The sequence below is a fragment of the Cyanidioschyzon merolae genome, chromosome 14, assembly GCF_000091205.1.
Source record: "Cyanidioschyzon merolae strain 10D DNA, chromosome 14, complete genome".
Lineage (NCBI taxonomy): Eukaryota > Rhodophyta > Bangiophyceae > Cyanidiales > Cyanidiaceae > Cyanidioschyzon > Cyanidioschyzon merolae.
In genome coordinates this window covers 213049-227617 of record NC_010140.1, presented here as the reverse complement: position 1 = coordinate 227617, position 14569 = coordinate 213049, and the positions used below count along the sequence as shown (strand labels likewise).

The following is a 14569-nucleotide window of genomic DNA, read 5'->3' as shown; positions in this document are numbered from 1 at the left end:
GGTGCAGCGTCGCTCCGACGAGCGGCTTTCATTTCAAAAATGCAGCAATTGTCGGCAAATCACGTCGTGCTGTCGCCGTTCGAGTTTGATCGTCCGTTGACGAACCAGATACATTCGTCCATCCGAAGCGTCTGATCTGCGCATGGTACAGAACATTTGGACAAAACGCTACTTTCTCGCCATACTGCATCAGCCAGCGCCTCTCCCGAATCATCCGTTGCGGTATGCGTTGGCTCGATAGGGCGCCGTTCTGTCAGCGGATACTCGTCAAGGCTCTGTAGGGCAGTGCTGTCTGCGCAGCATGACCCCAGTGACGCTGGATGTGCTGGTGGTGAAGGTGCAGCGACCGTTCGAGACCGGCTTGATGCCAAGCAAGCGTCTGAATCGATCCAGTCGCTGCTGCCGGAAATAGCATCATTTTCAAAACCGCACGACGGGATCGCACCGCTTGAAGCGCTGAGATCCACAGCCTTCTCTCTGGAAGCGCCCACGCATTCTGGAACGTTTCGTTGAACTGTTCGATCCTATTCCAACAAACATCGTAGCACGAGGGGATTTCGCTTTGGAGCCAACGTTTCTACCTACGATCATCGTGGCAGTGCAATGCGGATTGCGTTGAGTGATCGATGCATCTAGATGTGCTTGTATGCAGGCGCACTTACGTTGATATCTACGATCACCGTGGCAGTGCAATGCGGATTGCGTTGAGTGATCGATGCATCTAGATGTGTTTTTGTACACCGGCGTAAGTACGTACAATTATAGAACCGCCGATCACGACGCGTCCGAGTCGCTACACGAATGACGTAGCTGCTGCGTGCTGGAAACATGCAATAGCCCCCGCTGAATCTCCAAAGCTCACGTAGAGAGAGCGAGGTATCCAAATGCTTTCTCTTTATGGTACCGTTTGAGGCAGATGCTTGCTTGGAATTCGCCCAGACAAGTAAAGGAATGTAGAAGCTTTCAAAACCGAAGGCTGCAATGCCAATGAATTTGCTGGACGGCATAGCCATCATCATTATCATGATCATCATGATCGTCATTGCACGTGAGCGACAACAGCCGTTTTTCCCGCCGTGACGTCGCCTGCGGCCGCAGACACGCATCGCAGCAAATTCGTTTTTCCCGCAACCTGCACACCTGACAATAGACTCTGAAAACTTCTATCCATGTCCCAACAGACTTTAAACTCAAGCTTAAGCGTACGATCCGCGAAGGAGTTTTTTGAGACGGTTAGTAAGAGTGCGAATTCTTCAATCGAACAAAGCGTCAATGATTCTCTCGATACTTCGTCCGGGACGGTTCGGGAGAAAATCGCTCACTACACAGCACTCCACGAGAAACATAATGGACAGAACTTGAACGAAAGCGACGGTGACGTGTCGGCCAAAGTCCGGGCTTATGAGCTCAGGTTGAAGGGCGTCGCTCCTGGAAAGAAGGAGACTCCAAGTTCGTCTCGGGACGGCGCCGAGAACGCCCAGCGTCGTGCCGGTGCGCGTACGCCACACACTGGTGCCAGTACGGCGCCTGTGCGGCAAGCACCCCCTCCGACGACAGCAACGGGGACAAGAACAACAGCAATAACAACAACACCGGGATCGATGGCGATTTCTCCAGACTTGTCGCCCACGGGAGATCCACCAAAGCCAACTCCGAGCAAGAGGCGCGATCTGGTGCGCCTCCCCGGAGACTGACGCTGGCGCGGCGGGTACTTCACTCATCAGCGATGTTGCGGCAGTGGCGATTCACGACGCTCGTTTGAACTCGAATGGAACGAGAGTCATCTTTTGCCCACGCACAAGCAACCCGGACTCGGTATGACTGAAGTTGCTTCGTTTACCGTACCGAATCGTTGCCCGTCGTCTGGTTGGCCGGCGCATTTGTTGTCCAGGATACGCGTCTGCCTGCTGCTGCACAGCGGACGACGAGCGCATGTAGCACGAAACGCTCGCGCTACCCATGCAACCAATACGAATTGCTCATATAGGCATCGACCCTGACCACGGAAAGGAGGATTGTTGCATACGCTCGCCAGAAAGCGTGATGGAGTCGTCAGCAATGCCCGTTCCTGGTCCAGCGCCAGACATCCGCCGCGCCCTCTATAGCACGTACTCACGCGAAATGCAAAATCGCACCGTCACACGGTGGTCTCGCATGCACCAAAGTGGTACAAGTGCTGGCGTTTCTGGCATGCTTGCAAGTTGTCCAAGCGTAAAGCTGCCTGAGACACCACGCAAGCGCTGTGCATTACCCGTCGCAAGCCAACCAAGCAGCCATTCGCACCGATGAAGCTGCAAACAAAACCATCGAATCAAGAAACACTTTTCAAGGAGCGCAGCACGTTATACATGGTACCCGCGCATCGCCAAGCATGCAGTGCGCTGCGTCCTAGTCCCGGGCGCTCTTCATCGCTGCGTTGTTGCCTCAGCGCGAAGCCGCGGTGACTCGAACCGAGAGAAAACCAGAAAAACAGTGTGCTGCATGAACGCGGCACAGGTGAAGAGCGCTAACCAGCTAAAACCCAGGGGAAACGAGAAAAAGTAAATATGAAATGCTAACAAGTACGCTGCAAACGCCCGCGGAAGGATGTAGATCGAGAGGCCGCTCCGCCAGCCCAACATGACCGTCACCTCCGCAATCCATGCGACAACGAGCACGCAAAACGCAAGCAGCTGATTATCGAAGAATTCAAAAAGAAAGAAAAGGATACCTGTAATAATCGGAACCAGCACCAGCGCATGAATCGAACTGCTAAACAGCGCTCCGGCATATGGCGTGCGATTCCGAGCATTCTGGATCTCCAGTGCTAACTTCATGATCCTTGACTGCACTTCCCGTAACGCAAACGCGATCAGTGCACCTATGGTGAACATCACATATGCTGACGTTAGTAACACGCCCGTTTTCAACAGAAAGACATCGGTAAAGTAAGCGGAGCGCGCGTATAGTTCCCCGATAAATACCCGACCGATGTTATAGATATCACCGCTCTGCACGTTGAGCACGTACCCATCCGTGCCGAGCGACCGCTGACCACTACTGTGGCCGTGTCGGAGGCCATACTGCAGCAGATACGCAAAAGCGTTCAGAACGACGGTTTCACTACCGACAATGTACTTGAGAATACCGCGCATGAATGGTGACGCACCATAGCACGTATCTTTCGTCGTCAGCTCCAGATGCAACTCGGAGATGTTGTGGCTTCGTCTGGCCTGTTCACTTAGTAGCAAAAATCCCTTTTCTGTAGCGAACTGGTACCGTTGCGGACGAGGCAACAACCGCTCCCACAGTGGCTGCAGGCCAGACCAGGTGTTGTGAAAGTGTTGCAGCGGGAGTGGCGTCGGCACTACTTGTACTTGGACGAGGTCGTAGCGGCGCAGGAGCAGAGCCGGATCGTGTCGTGCTTCCGGGTGGAACTGAGCCATTTGCTCCAATAGGGTCGGGGCACAGCCCGCTCGATTCACATATGTCAGGTGCAAGTTGGTCAAGAGGCCGAGGAAAAGCAGCGCATTCAAGAAACTGGCGAGTTCGAGTTTCTTCCCTCCGTGCGATAAGAGTCGACGAGCGATGGTGAACCACGAGAGACGCTGCGAGCGCGGGCGACTCGGTTCTGTGACAGGGGCTCCTCCAGACCCTGAGGTGCTCGGCTGAGGCGATGACGCAGCAGTAGCAGCAGTAGCAGCAGTAGCAGCAGTAGCGGCAGTAGCAGCAGTAGCGGCAGTAGCAGCAGTAGCGGCAGTAGCAGCAGTAGCGGCAGTAGCAGCAGTAGCGGCAGTAGCAGCAGTAGCAGCAGTAGCAGCAGTAGCGGCAGTAGCAGCAGTAGCAGTAACAGTCGTAGTCGTAGAAGGTGGACGAGCAGGGGCGCCAGCAACACGAACAACACCTACTGCAGTGCCCAGCGCGCTTCTTGTCGAGGTCTCCGCGTTACCCGAGTCGTTGCTTCGAGACCCCGTAGGTGTCAAGGTAGCAGAAAGCAGTGCGGTGCAGCCAGCCGCTCCGGAAGGCGTTCGAGGTACCTCCGGAGCGGAACTCGACTCAGCGGCGGTCGAAGAAAGCTCTCCACTGGCCCGCAAGACGTACCCTGAATGCGTCGCCTCACGCGAACTAGCCTCGACGACATCACGCTCTTGCGCAGACACCACAGGCATACCTCCGCTTGGAAACGTACCTCGCTCTGCTTTGCCGGTCTTCCGTCAGACGAACCCCAGGTCGCTTGTAGGAAACGTGCTCGCACAGAGCGCACTGGGAACAGCGGCAGAGGCGTTGTGAAGCACCCGCGCTGCTGCTCGATGCCGAAACGCACCAGTGTGGTGTTTCGAACACCAGCCTTCGCTCCGACAACAACTGGCACTGGAAACGTTTATGTCCGAGGATGAGACGTCCTTGGAAACGCTAGAGGAGCGAGTTTCCAGAGCAGTGCTCTCATTTAGCCGATGGCAGCGGGAGCACCGCAACTATTTCGACGCAGACTCGGGAGCGTGGCTTGTCTGCGCAGCGTCCTCATCGTGCGATGAAGCCGCTTCAGAGGGTAAGCGACTTTGTATGGAGGCAACGAGCCTTGAACGTGAGACTGCGCGTACAGCCGTTCGCTTCATAGAGCTATTGGAAGGTGCTAAAGGGCTCGTTCGAAATGGGAACCAATGGTTCGCGCTCTTTGCGTGTTGGCGCCGACTGAAGCACGCGTGCAGGTACCGCGATCAACTAGAGGCGCCTCTTGCAACCCCACTAAAACAGTTCGTTGGCGCAGTCATGCGACAGATAGACGAGTGTCCGCTGGTGATTGCCGCTCTAGGTGCAGCAGAGCCACTGCCTGCCGGCTTGACTGGCGTGAGTGCGCTCTACCAGCTTCATCCACATCGACTTTGGATCCGAGTCGCGCACCTGGTGAAACGCATTCAAGCAACAATGAGCGAGAGCGCAGAGCGTTTGGAGCCTGGCGTTGGTGCCCTCCGACGTACCCGAAGACGCTGGGTCTACGCAGAGACGCTGCATCAGCGGGCGTTGGAAGCGCTGCGTCAGCTGTTTTCGCTGCTTCAGGATCGAGCGGAAACCATTGCGCACTTCTATCGACCAACGTATTCGAGTGGGATAGAGATTGGCGATGAGGAAACCTTTTCGCAATGGCTAACCAATGAGGAGAAACTCCGAGACGAAGCGACCAGGGCGGCAGCGTTCCTCTGGGCGCTTTCCGGCGACGATGCTTTGTACGCGTTCATGAACAGACAAGACGATGCAGCATCTGGTGCGTTTACATTGCACTGGCTCCATCATGTCGAGTAAAGACGTTATGAAAGCCCATGTTGAGCAGGAATGTTGATAATGATGAGCAAGACCTCCTCATGGATGCATGCATCGCTGTCGCAGTTACGACTGGATTGACTGGTGCTGATGCCTCCGAACTCGCCTCTCGTACATTCGTTTCATAGCTTTTCATAGTCTTGTCTTGGTGTCGATGTGTGTCTGTTGCGCATATGAACGAAAAAGCTCTGCTGCAACACCGTTGTGGAGCTTGCTCTAACCAGAATCAAGTTCTTTTTTGAGGTCTGCGACAGCATGCGCTCTGACAACGTCACATGCGTTGTCATTGTTGCCGAGAATCACCGCACATCCGAAGTATCCGTGTTTCGAAGCATCGCTCGTACACTATGAAAACGCGCATCGTCGTTCATGATGACGTTGTTTATCGTATTTCAACCCAGATTCGTTTCACGGCTGCTGGGGTGTGTAGCAAGCGAACAAAGTCACTATGGAATGTACCCTGTAGATCGTAGAAGAATTGCCTGGAGGATATATTCTTTACTGAAAAGTTCAAGGAAGACTGCATCTCTCCTTCAAGTTAGTCATACCACGGTACTCAGATGGTTGAGGAACGCTGAAAGGAAGAAGTACAAGCGCTCTGCACCTAAAACCGATATTCTCAAAGCGCGCTTGCGGGAAATGGTAGAAAACGACCCCTCGTTTACGTTACGGAAAGCAAAAGCGACGATAGAGGCCGCCACGGGCATCTCTGTTTCTCAACAGCTTGTTCGTGTGGTCCTGAAATCACTGGGATACCGTCGCAGAAAAGTCCAGCTTCACGCACGACCAACATCCACTGAAATCGCAACGACAGCGTTCATGGAGAGTCGCTATCGATATGAAGCCGAGTGACGCTGGTGTGTTTTTTCTGTCGATGAGACTTGCTTCGGGTGAAACGGGCGGTGCGTATATGGGTATTCGCGGAGCAGGGCGCTCATTGTACGTCTGTTGAAGCTCGAAGAGAGCGATGATATCCTCATCGGATTTATCTGGAGTGGGCCCGGGTGGCAGAATCACGTTCGCTCCTAGAGAAGGCGCACACAACAGCACCGACCTGGTCGATTCACGGGTGACCTCTCCCTGACGTCTGGCGACGTGCTTCCAATGGACAATGTTGCATGTTACCATTCCCTTTGCGTTAGGGCTTTTGCCGATGATATCGGGGTCGAGTTGCTTTTCATTACTCCGTACGGTGCGTGATTCAACCTCAGCAAGGGAGTGTTTTTTATCATGCAACGTAATGATTGCTGCACTGGAGGAATCGCAGAAGCGTTCTGCACACAGCGACAAATCGGGAGCACAGGTCAGCTTTCTTGCGCAAACCCCGGTCTTCTTCGGGAACATCCCAACCTAGCGGCATAAAAAATGCATTCATTTTGAAGAAATAAGGGAATCCACGTGAAAGTAATGGACATGAAAGTCGGGGATACACGAGGGCCGTCATCGCCAGCCGCCTGGAAGAGAAACGGAAAAATCCTCTTCTCACCGACCATCGAGCGAAGAAGCGCAAGCGACGAAGGAGAAGGAGAAGGAGAAGGAGAAGAGGGGAGATCGTCGAGAAAACGTATTTGCCCAGCGGGACGAAGACGAGACTGTCGAAGCACAGCAGGCGCGAGCTCTACACAACCCTTGCAACGGTGAGTTCCACCAGCGGCAACAAATCGCAAAGAGTTCGTAAACCGATCCTTCAACATCTCCATGAATACCAGACGATGTGCAGTGCTGTCGACCAGACCCGCAGAGCTGACGCGTTCCGTCTTTGTAGTGTAGCCTCTGAAGCTCGAAGTATTCAAGGAGAAACTGAAGCCGATGCCAAGAGGCCCGTCGAAAAAAGACTGGGAGGCATCTGCGGGTGGGTATTCTTGCACCCGATAGTTGCGAAACGTTTTCGCTTCATTGAGCCTAAACAACGTGAGCGACGGAACCTATTGACGAGGAGATAGTCTTATGCATATACTTTGATAGCTGCTCCGACCTCTGACGAGCGATATCTTCAAAGCGAACGGGCAGGACTGTGCATGCGGTCTCGATTCATGTCATGGGCTCCAGCTCGTCGATTTTTCAATAATATAGAATCACTTCGTCTGATAAAGGATCTGCTGATCAAGTGCCGGATACTGACATCCAGAAGCCAGGCACATCAGCGTCCTGCTGCTCCGACAAGATACGCTCGGCAAGGCACCGCAGCAGCTAGCTGGGGATCAATGTCGGTCCTCATGAACCTGAGGCGGATCGCGAACACACAAGCTCCCGGTGCGCGCTATGCCTATACATCGGTATACCGCTGTTTACGTAATCGCAGGGATCTCGCTCTATGAACCGCAGCAGCTTCGGCAGCGTCGCAATCGTGATCGATGCCAGTCGTCTCCCGCGTCCTAGTCGTTTTCTTCGTCCAGCTCGAAACGGGATTCGAGACGCTCTCCAGACGCTCTCCGTAGAGCCGACGACTTCGCGGGAAGCGTCATCAGCTGATTAGGTGTAGTCGGTGTGCCTCCGGTACCGAGCAGCTCCTCGTGTCGGGTGCTTGTGGGGAACCAGATCCACATGATGGCAGCCAGTATCATGACGGAAGCGGTATCACCGAGTGCCCCTGTACCGAGACCGGGGTAGGGTCCAACCAACCAGAAAAGATGCCAATTTGCATCAGTGATACCTCCTCGACCATTTGCCCCTTTCCAGAGAAAAGCAAACGCGAATCCCACGTACGCCAAAACCGAACAAGCATAGGCGACAAGCATGACGATAAAGATGCGAAAACGTCCACGTTTTTCAGACAAATCGCGGCGCTGGAGGGCAATCCAGGTCTGGCGCAGGGCGAACAACATCCAGAAATAGAAAAGTGTTTCGAGGATTGACACGAGTACTGAGACCGGCACGACGACCATCAAGCCAGATCGACGACCCTGTGATACCGTTTCGAGCATTTCCAGGGAGCCAGCGCTCAACGTATACACGAGAGCGAACCATTTCAGGAGCAGTGCTTTCGGGGGCATCAGTCTCGGAGAGAGCAGGAGCAAACCCATGCTCGCTGCAAGCACGAGTACGCGGGTCAGGGTGCTACGGACGGTTGCAACGAAATCTCCGATCATGACGAGGCCACCCGGTGGACAACAGATACGCTTGCCTGATTGATTCGCCCAGTGATATGCCTGAAAATGAAGAAAAGACTCGAACAGGCCGAGAACTAGCAGGAACGTGGTCACATGCTGAGCAGTGTAGAGACGACCTAGCTGGACGTAGCAGGCGAGTATCCACACAGCCCCGGCTGCTACATAAAGCACTGTCATCCAGCCGTAGAATGGGAGTAGCGGATAGAGCTCCGCTGCCAGGTAGCCGTGTGCACTCTGCCATTCGGCAACGAGGTGCATGCTGATATTCGTACCAGTACACGAGGCCACCAATAGCTCGTGAATGCCGCTCTCTCGGACCGGGAAAATGAGCACTCCGAAATCCATGCGCGAACTGGACCGCGGCAGCGTCAATCGATAGCGGTAAACGGGCGTGGCGGTTGTCTGATTCAGTTGCTTTCGCTGCTGCAACACAGGAATAACTCTGAAGGGCGCCTGCTCGTGTGCCTGTACATCGCGAGTCTCTGTATGCCTCAAGTATTCAAATTGAACGCCGTTTCTCTGATCATGATGCGCTTGTCGCTCTGTTTGCTGCTGCTGGCGTCCTGGGGCGGCAGCTGGAACTGTTGGCTTTGCCTCGGCGGTATCAAGCGCGACCCCGGAACTACCTCTTTCCATGGAAATGGGTACCGCCAGTGCCAAAGCTGCGTCACGCGAGACACGAACTGTGGCGAGCCCCCGTTCGACGCATTCCAGTGTCTCCTGTGCCGCTGATCGGTATCGGAGTCGATGCCAAACACCTGCGATGCGCTCCACTGCTCGCTGTCCAACAACAGCGCTCAAATCCAATGGCATCCGGGGCTTCATTAGCTCCTCATGCTCCTGCCCTTGCTCCTGAGCGTTCAGTTGCACTGCATCATGAAGCGCTCGCTGCTGCATCGGATCGCTAGCCTCGTCCCGTAACCATTCCATACGTTGCTGTGCCCCGCAGATGCACGGCCGACCCCGATCGATGCTTTGTTTGCCTTGGGGAACGTTTTCTCGATGTTGCTTTCGATTCGTTTGCGCTTCAGAGGGCCCAGCAGGTGCGCCATGTCGTGCACGTGCGCGCAGGAGCGCTCCCCGGTGCCAGTCTGTCCGCATCTTGCGTTGCGGTAATGTGAGCGGTGTTGCGACTGCCGTGGCCACCAACACGTGTCCTCCGGTAGCTGCATTACACCCTGGTGGAGTCGAGGCATCCAATTCTGCGTCTGCCTCCAGCGGACAACAGTACTGAACGGTCGAGCCTCCGTTCGGCGCGTGATACCCTACATACTCGCGCTGGGTCGAAGGATAAAAGATAAACTCGACCTCCTCAGGTGCCAGGGGTTTCTGCTTATTAGATACAAGTCTCGAAAGCGTCCCATAAATCCGCAGCTCTGCTTGCGCAGCGTGTTCCTCGCGATGTGGCGTTACTGTTAGGGCGCCGTCGCGAAGCAGCCAGCAACACCTGCGCCCTTCCTGTGCGGCAGCGTTTCCAAACAGAAGCGTCTCCTCGAGGATCGATCCGCATGCACTTTCAATTATCGACAGAAAAAGGAGCAACCAAACCGTGACTATCCAGAAAGATAAAGCCATATCCCGGGAAAAACGAGAAACACAGCGTTCTCTTCCCTGTGCGTTTCGCGGGACTAGTCGCGAGCACGCCAACGCTGACGTCAACTGCGACCTGAAACCCGTTTCCTTGGCAGCCGCTTCGTGCGCCGAACACGAATACCGAAACCACAACGCCAACAACCTAGCGTGCTTTCCCCTATAGAATCAAGGCGTGAAGGCGCCAGCAACCCTGCTACAGATACCAGGTTTATCGCAAACGCCTGCCGCTGAGGCTGCAATGCAGCAAAGCGCAGTCCCGCCCTACAAAGGGGCAACATTTCCGGTATGAAGGCGCACAGAGGCTGGGTCTCTGGATTGTTCTCGGATGATGGAATCGCACCAGAGACCCCGAGTACACTAGGGTAATCGACGTCTAGAGAAGCAGCCACCACGTTATTACGCATGCTCTGAACTGCACGAAGTGCGACCCCGACTCGTCTCTGGGGATCACGCTATGTCGATATGATGATCCGGATACCGAGCCCGGCGTGAGTACCTGCTACGACGCTCACTGAACCGTACTGGTGCTCGATATTCCAGCGCTCTCTGTGTTCGGTCTCTTCACGTGCACTCCGGCAAGGATGCATCAAACGAGATGCTGCAGCTCGGGGCACTTGGTGGCGCCAGTCTGGCGAAAGGCGGCCTTCTTTCCGTTCCTCTGCGAATGCATGTGCATGTCAAAAGCTCCAGACTAGCTTTTTTTCCTTTTGGGCATGGAAGCTTGGTCGATCCTAACAAGAGACCTCATGCAATGCTACGCGCTGTGCTGATACTTGCTGCAGCGCGCCGCATGCTTATTCACAGTTCCCGAACGGAGACAGCGCAGTATTTCCGAGCCGTTTCTGACACCGGCTCGATCTGAAGACCTTCTTTCCAAATGCGCAGGACGCTGGCTTGGTCCAGGCTTGGAAAGGCTGCAAAGGCAACCGTATTTTATGGTGTGAGGTCGATCATGCAGCGAACCTGACCCCTTCCACAGGCGCGAATGCTGACGGCATCCAGGGATGAAACCACCGCTCCGCTCCAAGTTTCATGACACCTCACCACTTCTCAAGCAGTCTTTCTGTCAGAAGCAGGTATGAAATAGTTCGGGGGAGCGACCCTTCGAGTAGCGCAGTCAGGCGAGCGCTTCGCATGACGTTGTCTGGCCTGCGCATCAGTCAAACAAGGCAGCGTTTTTATGGGAGTAGCGCACGGCTGGAACAGAGGTTGCGGGTCTCGCGCTTCCCCGCTGGGGCTATCATGAAACGCATAGTCTCCTATAATGACTCGCTTGCTTTCGTTGCTGAGATCCAGAGTGAATTATCCAGACGCCAAAAACATACTGGGGAGGAACGAACGCTAACGGAAGCGTCGACGGACGCTGCTGCCGGGAACGCTCGCTCGTTCAGCGGTACGCTTGCCACAGCGCCAGAGCAGGGGGCCGTAGCGTCCGCAAGTTCTTGTTTAGAACAGTTAGACTTGCAAAGGGTGGCCTCGGAACCGTCTCCACCAGGTGTTGTCCCTGAGACACACGTCGAGCGAAACACCGTGGCTTCGGAGCCGGCCAAGAAAGCAGAGCCCCCAGCTGCCGAGGGTGCACCCGCCACGCATTGGACACCGCTCTCGCCTGCGCAGCAAACAAATCCCTCAGGCAGCGGAACTGGAGACCAAACTGCTGAAGCATCTGGTGCTTTTCCAACGTCTCAATATGACACGAGTGCAGCGGGTTGGCGCTCGCGCTGGAACGTCGGCTCAGAGTCGCCGTCTTTGGCACCGCTCGCTGCTGCTCCGAGTCCCAGAAGCTTTTCTAACGAGCGCGAGGAAGACGCTGTGAGCGCAGATTCGTCATTGCTTGCAGGCGGTGGACGGGTGGAAACCGAGCGAACGCCGGTGCTCGCTGAGGAATCATTCCCATTGGCTGTAGACTTCGACGCCGACAACTCCTCTGAGGCCTACGGCGGTATCCAAGATGCCTTCATTGACCGGCACCGTGCGGCTCGACCGCAATACCATCGAACACTTGCGTATAGCGGCGAGGGCGAGGGCACCGGCACCGGGAATCGTCTCGCGGACATTGACCCAGGTGCCTCGTGTGAACCGCCACAGCACCTGGCTACATCCCGTGCGCTACCGCCCGATTCTCGCCACGTACCTGAACGAGAGCAACAGCACCACGAACACCAAGAGCAAGAGCAGTGTACCTTGGTGGAAGCGCAGGCCGCCGCTGGATCGATGCACTCCGGAACAGGCGACGAGGTCCTAGCAGCGTCTTCGACTCTTCGTCGCATCGAGTCTCAGGCAAAGCGCGTTTCCAGCGCACTCGACCTTCCAGAAATGGCGCAACCAGCCGGCCAAACAAAGTACATGGTTCGCAAACTGGTGATTGTGATGGCAGGGCTACCTGCCAGGGGCAAGTCCCATATCGCCCAACAGGTTGCGAGGTATCTGAACTGGCTCGGTCACCGTACAGCGATCTTTAACGTGGGCGTCATGCGACGCCGCCTCATGAAGAGCAGCGATTGCGATGCATCTTTCTTCTCGCCCGAAAACGATGAGGGCATGCGCTTGCGCTGGGAGTTTGCCCGCCGTACACTCCATGAGATGAACCAGTGGCTTTTCGGTGAGAACGGCCAAGTGGGCATCTACGACGCCACCAACAGTACCAAAATGCGCCGACGTTTTGTCCGGGAGTACCTCGAAAATCTGGGTATCCGAGTCCTCTTTCTTGAGTCCATTGTGAACGATGAACGCATTGTAGAACAGAATATTCTCGCTACGAAACTGAATTCACCGGATTATCGCGACCGAGATGCTGACTACGCGGTCCGCGACTTTAAGAATCGTCTGAGAAACTACGAACGCGCCAATGAGACGATCACCGAGGACGAGGGGTGCAGCTACGTCAAAATCATTGACGGCGGCAAGAAGTTTGTATTGTATAATCTCAAAGGTCACCTCCAGAGCAAAATTGTCTCCTACCTCACCAGCGTGCATATCGTTCCGCGTCTGATCTACCTCTCCCGACACGGAGAGAGCGAGTGGAATGTCACCGGACAACTTGGCGGTGATCCACCGATCACGCGTCGTGGTGAAGCGTACGCCAAGCGACTCAGTGAATTCCTCCAACGAGAGTTCCAAGGCAGACCGCTGCCCACGGTCTGGTGCTCTCAGTTGCGACGCACTTGGCTCACAGTGCGTCACATTCCCACCGATATCTGCATCTGCTGGCGCTCGCTGAACGAAATCAACGCGGGTATCTGCGAAGGCATGACCTATGAGCAGATCAAACGCGAGCTTCCCGATGTCTGGGAGGCGCGCAAGGCCGACAAGCTCCGCTATCGGTATCCCAGCGGAGAATCGTATCTTGATGTGATCCATCGAGTCGAACCGATAATTCTGGAAATTGAACGTCAAACCAAACCTCTTCTTATTGTTGCTCACAATGCGATTATTCGGAGTATCTATGCTTTCTTCAAGGGCCTCAAGCAGGAGCAGGTGCCGTACGTCGATATTCCCCTGCACACCCTGATTTGTCTGCGAACACGTCCATACGGCTGCGACGAGCGACGCTATAAGCTGCTGACTGACGAGGTCCCGATCGATCGAGCGCGAACACCTGAACCGAGCGACTCGGAGGGCCACCCCAGAGACCACCGTGATGCAGCGGAAGCCGCTCCGAACTGTGCGGTAATCGAGCGCGTCTGGTTCGATGATATCGAGACGATTCCCTGACTGTATCGTACGGATATGGTGCGGTCATCGAGCGTGTCTCGTTCGATGATATGAGGCGTATTCGTTGGTGATATGCAAAGGTAATGCTGGGTCAGTTGTCTTTGCTTTTGGGCAATGCTGAACAGCATCCTGGCAAGGCGTCGTGCTCTTATGCTTTGGAAAGGATGCGTATCGGATTGCGGGAGCGATGGATTCGAAACCCGATGTCCAGTGCAGCATCCAGAGGTTCCGGGAGCAGCACGTCGATGCTAGCCTGTCGCCAGACAGCACACATGAACGGAGTCATTGACTTGTGCGCTTCATGCCGTGTTTTTCCATCTTTCGGTGCTGTTCGACTACAACTAGCGACGGTTGGCGAGTCTGGATCGGTATTGGATGAAGAGCGGGTGTGCGAGGCACCGAAGGAAGATCAGACAGCTTTTCCGCAGGCGTGCTGACGCCGTCTGTGGTTCAGTCGAGTGCTGCACCAGGTAGAAATCTTTGGAGAACAGGGGCTGAGACGGCGCTTCGACACATTTATGGCGCAATGGCAGGTGTCTCAGGTGCTGTAAGCCAAATCAAACTGAAGAGAACGTTTCCTACGCGGAGTCGTACGCAAGCGCTGTTGCCTGGGGCTAGCCAGAAGAGCAGCAGCAGCTGCTGCTGCTGCTGCTGCTTGAATGATGGATGAACTCCAGCGCAAAACGACTCTATGCATGAGGTTATGCATCTGGTACCTGCTTCTGCGCGCTGTTATCACACAAAGTCATCAGCGACATTTCAAGTTCACGCAACAGAAACCCAAGCACCGTTCTAGGGACGTGAGCCTGTCCTCCGGAACCAATAGTCTACTCGGAGGCGTTCATGCTTCACGA

The 14569-nt window shown here is 55.0% G+C and overlaps 4 protein-coding genes across 4 annotated transcripts; 2 read left to right on the top strand and 2 right to left on the bottom strand.

Moving 5' to 3' along the window:
• Positions 1–2405: 2405 nt before the first annotated feature.
• On the bottom strand, positions 2406–4148 carry CYME_CMN088C (hypothetical protein, conserved; the record flags this gene model as incomplete). The annotated part of the gene is made up of 1 exon (XM_005537191.1): positions 2406–4148. One exon carries the CDS (start codon positions 4146–4148, stop codon positions 2406–2408), a length of 1743 nt encoding a protein of 580 aa, XP_005537248.1.
• Positions 4149–4362: 214 nt separating this feature from the next.
• On the top strand, positions 4363–5280 carry CYME_CMN087C (hypothetical protein; the record flags this gene model as incomplete). The annotated part of the gene is made up of 1 exon (XM_005537190.1): positions 4363–5280. One exon carries the CDS (start codon positions 4363–4365, stop codon positions 5278–5280), a length of 918 nt encoding a protein of 305 aa, XP_005537247.1.
• A 2393-nt stretch (positions 5281–7673) lies between these two features.
• On the bottom strand, positions 7674–9983 carry CYME_CMN086C (hypothetical protein, conserved; the record flags this gene model as incomplete). The annotated part of the gene is made up of 1 exon (XM_005537189.1): positions 7674–9983. The coding sequence occupies one exon, from the start codon at positions 9981–9983 to the stop codon at positions 7674–7676; it is 2310 nt and encodes a 769-aa protein (XP_005537246.1).
• A 1050-nt stretch (positions 9984–11033) lies between these two features.
• CYME_CMN085C (fructose-6-phosphate 2-kinase/fructose-2,6-bisphosphatase) lies at positions 11034–13715 on the top strand (the record flags this gene model as incomplete). Its single annotated transcript, XM_005537188.1, has 1 exon — positions 11034–13715. One exon carries the CDS (start codon positions 11034–11036, stop codon positions 13713–13715), a length of 2682 nt encoding a protein of 893 aa, XP_005537245.1.
• Between the last annotated feature and the right edge of the window lie 854 nt (positions 13716–14569).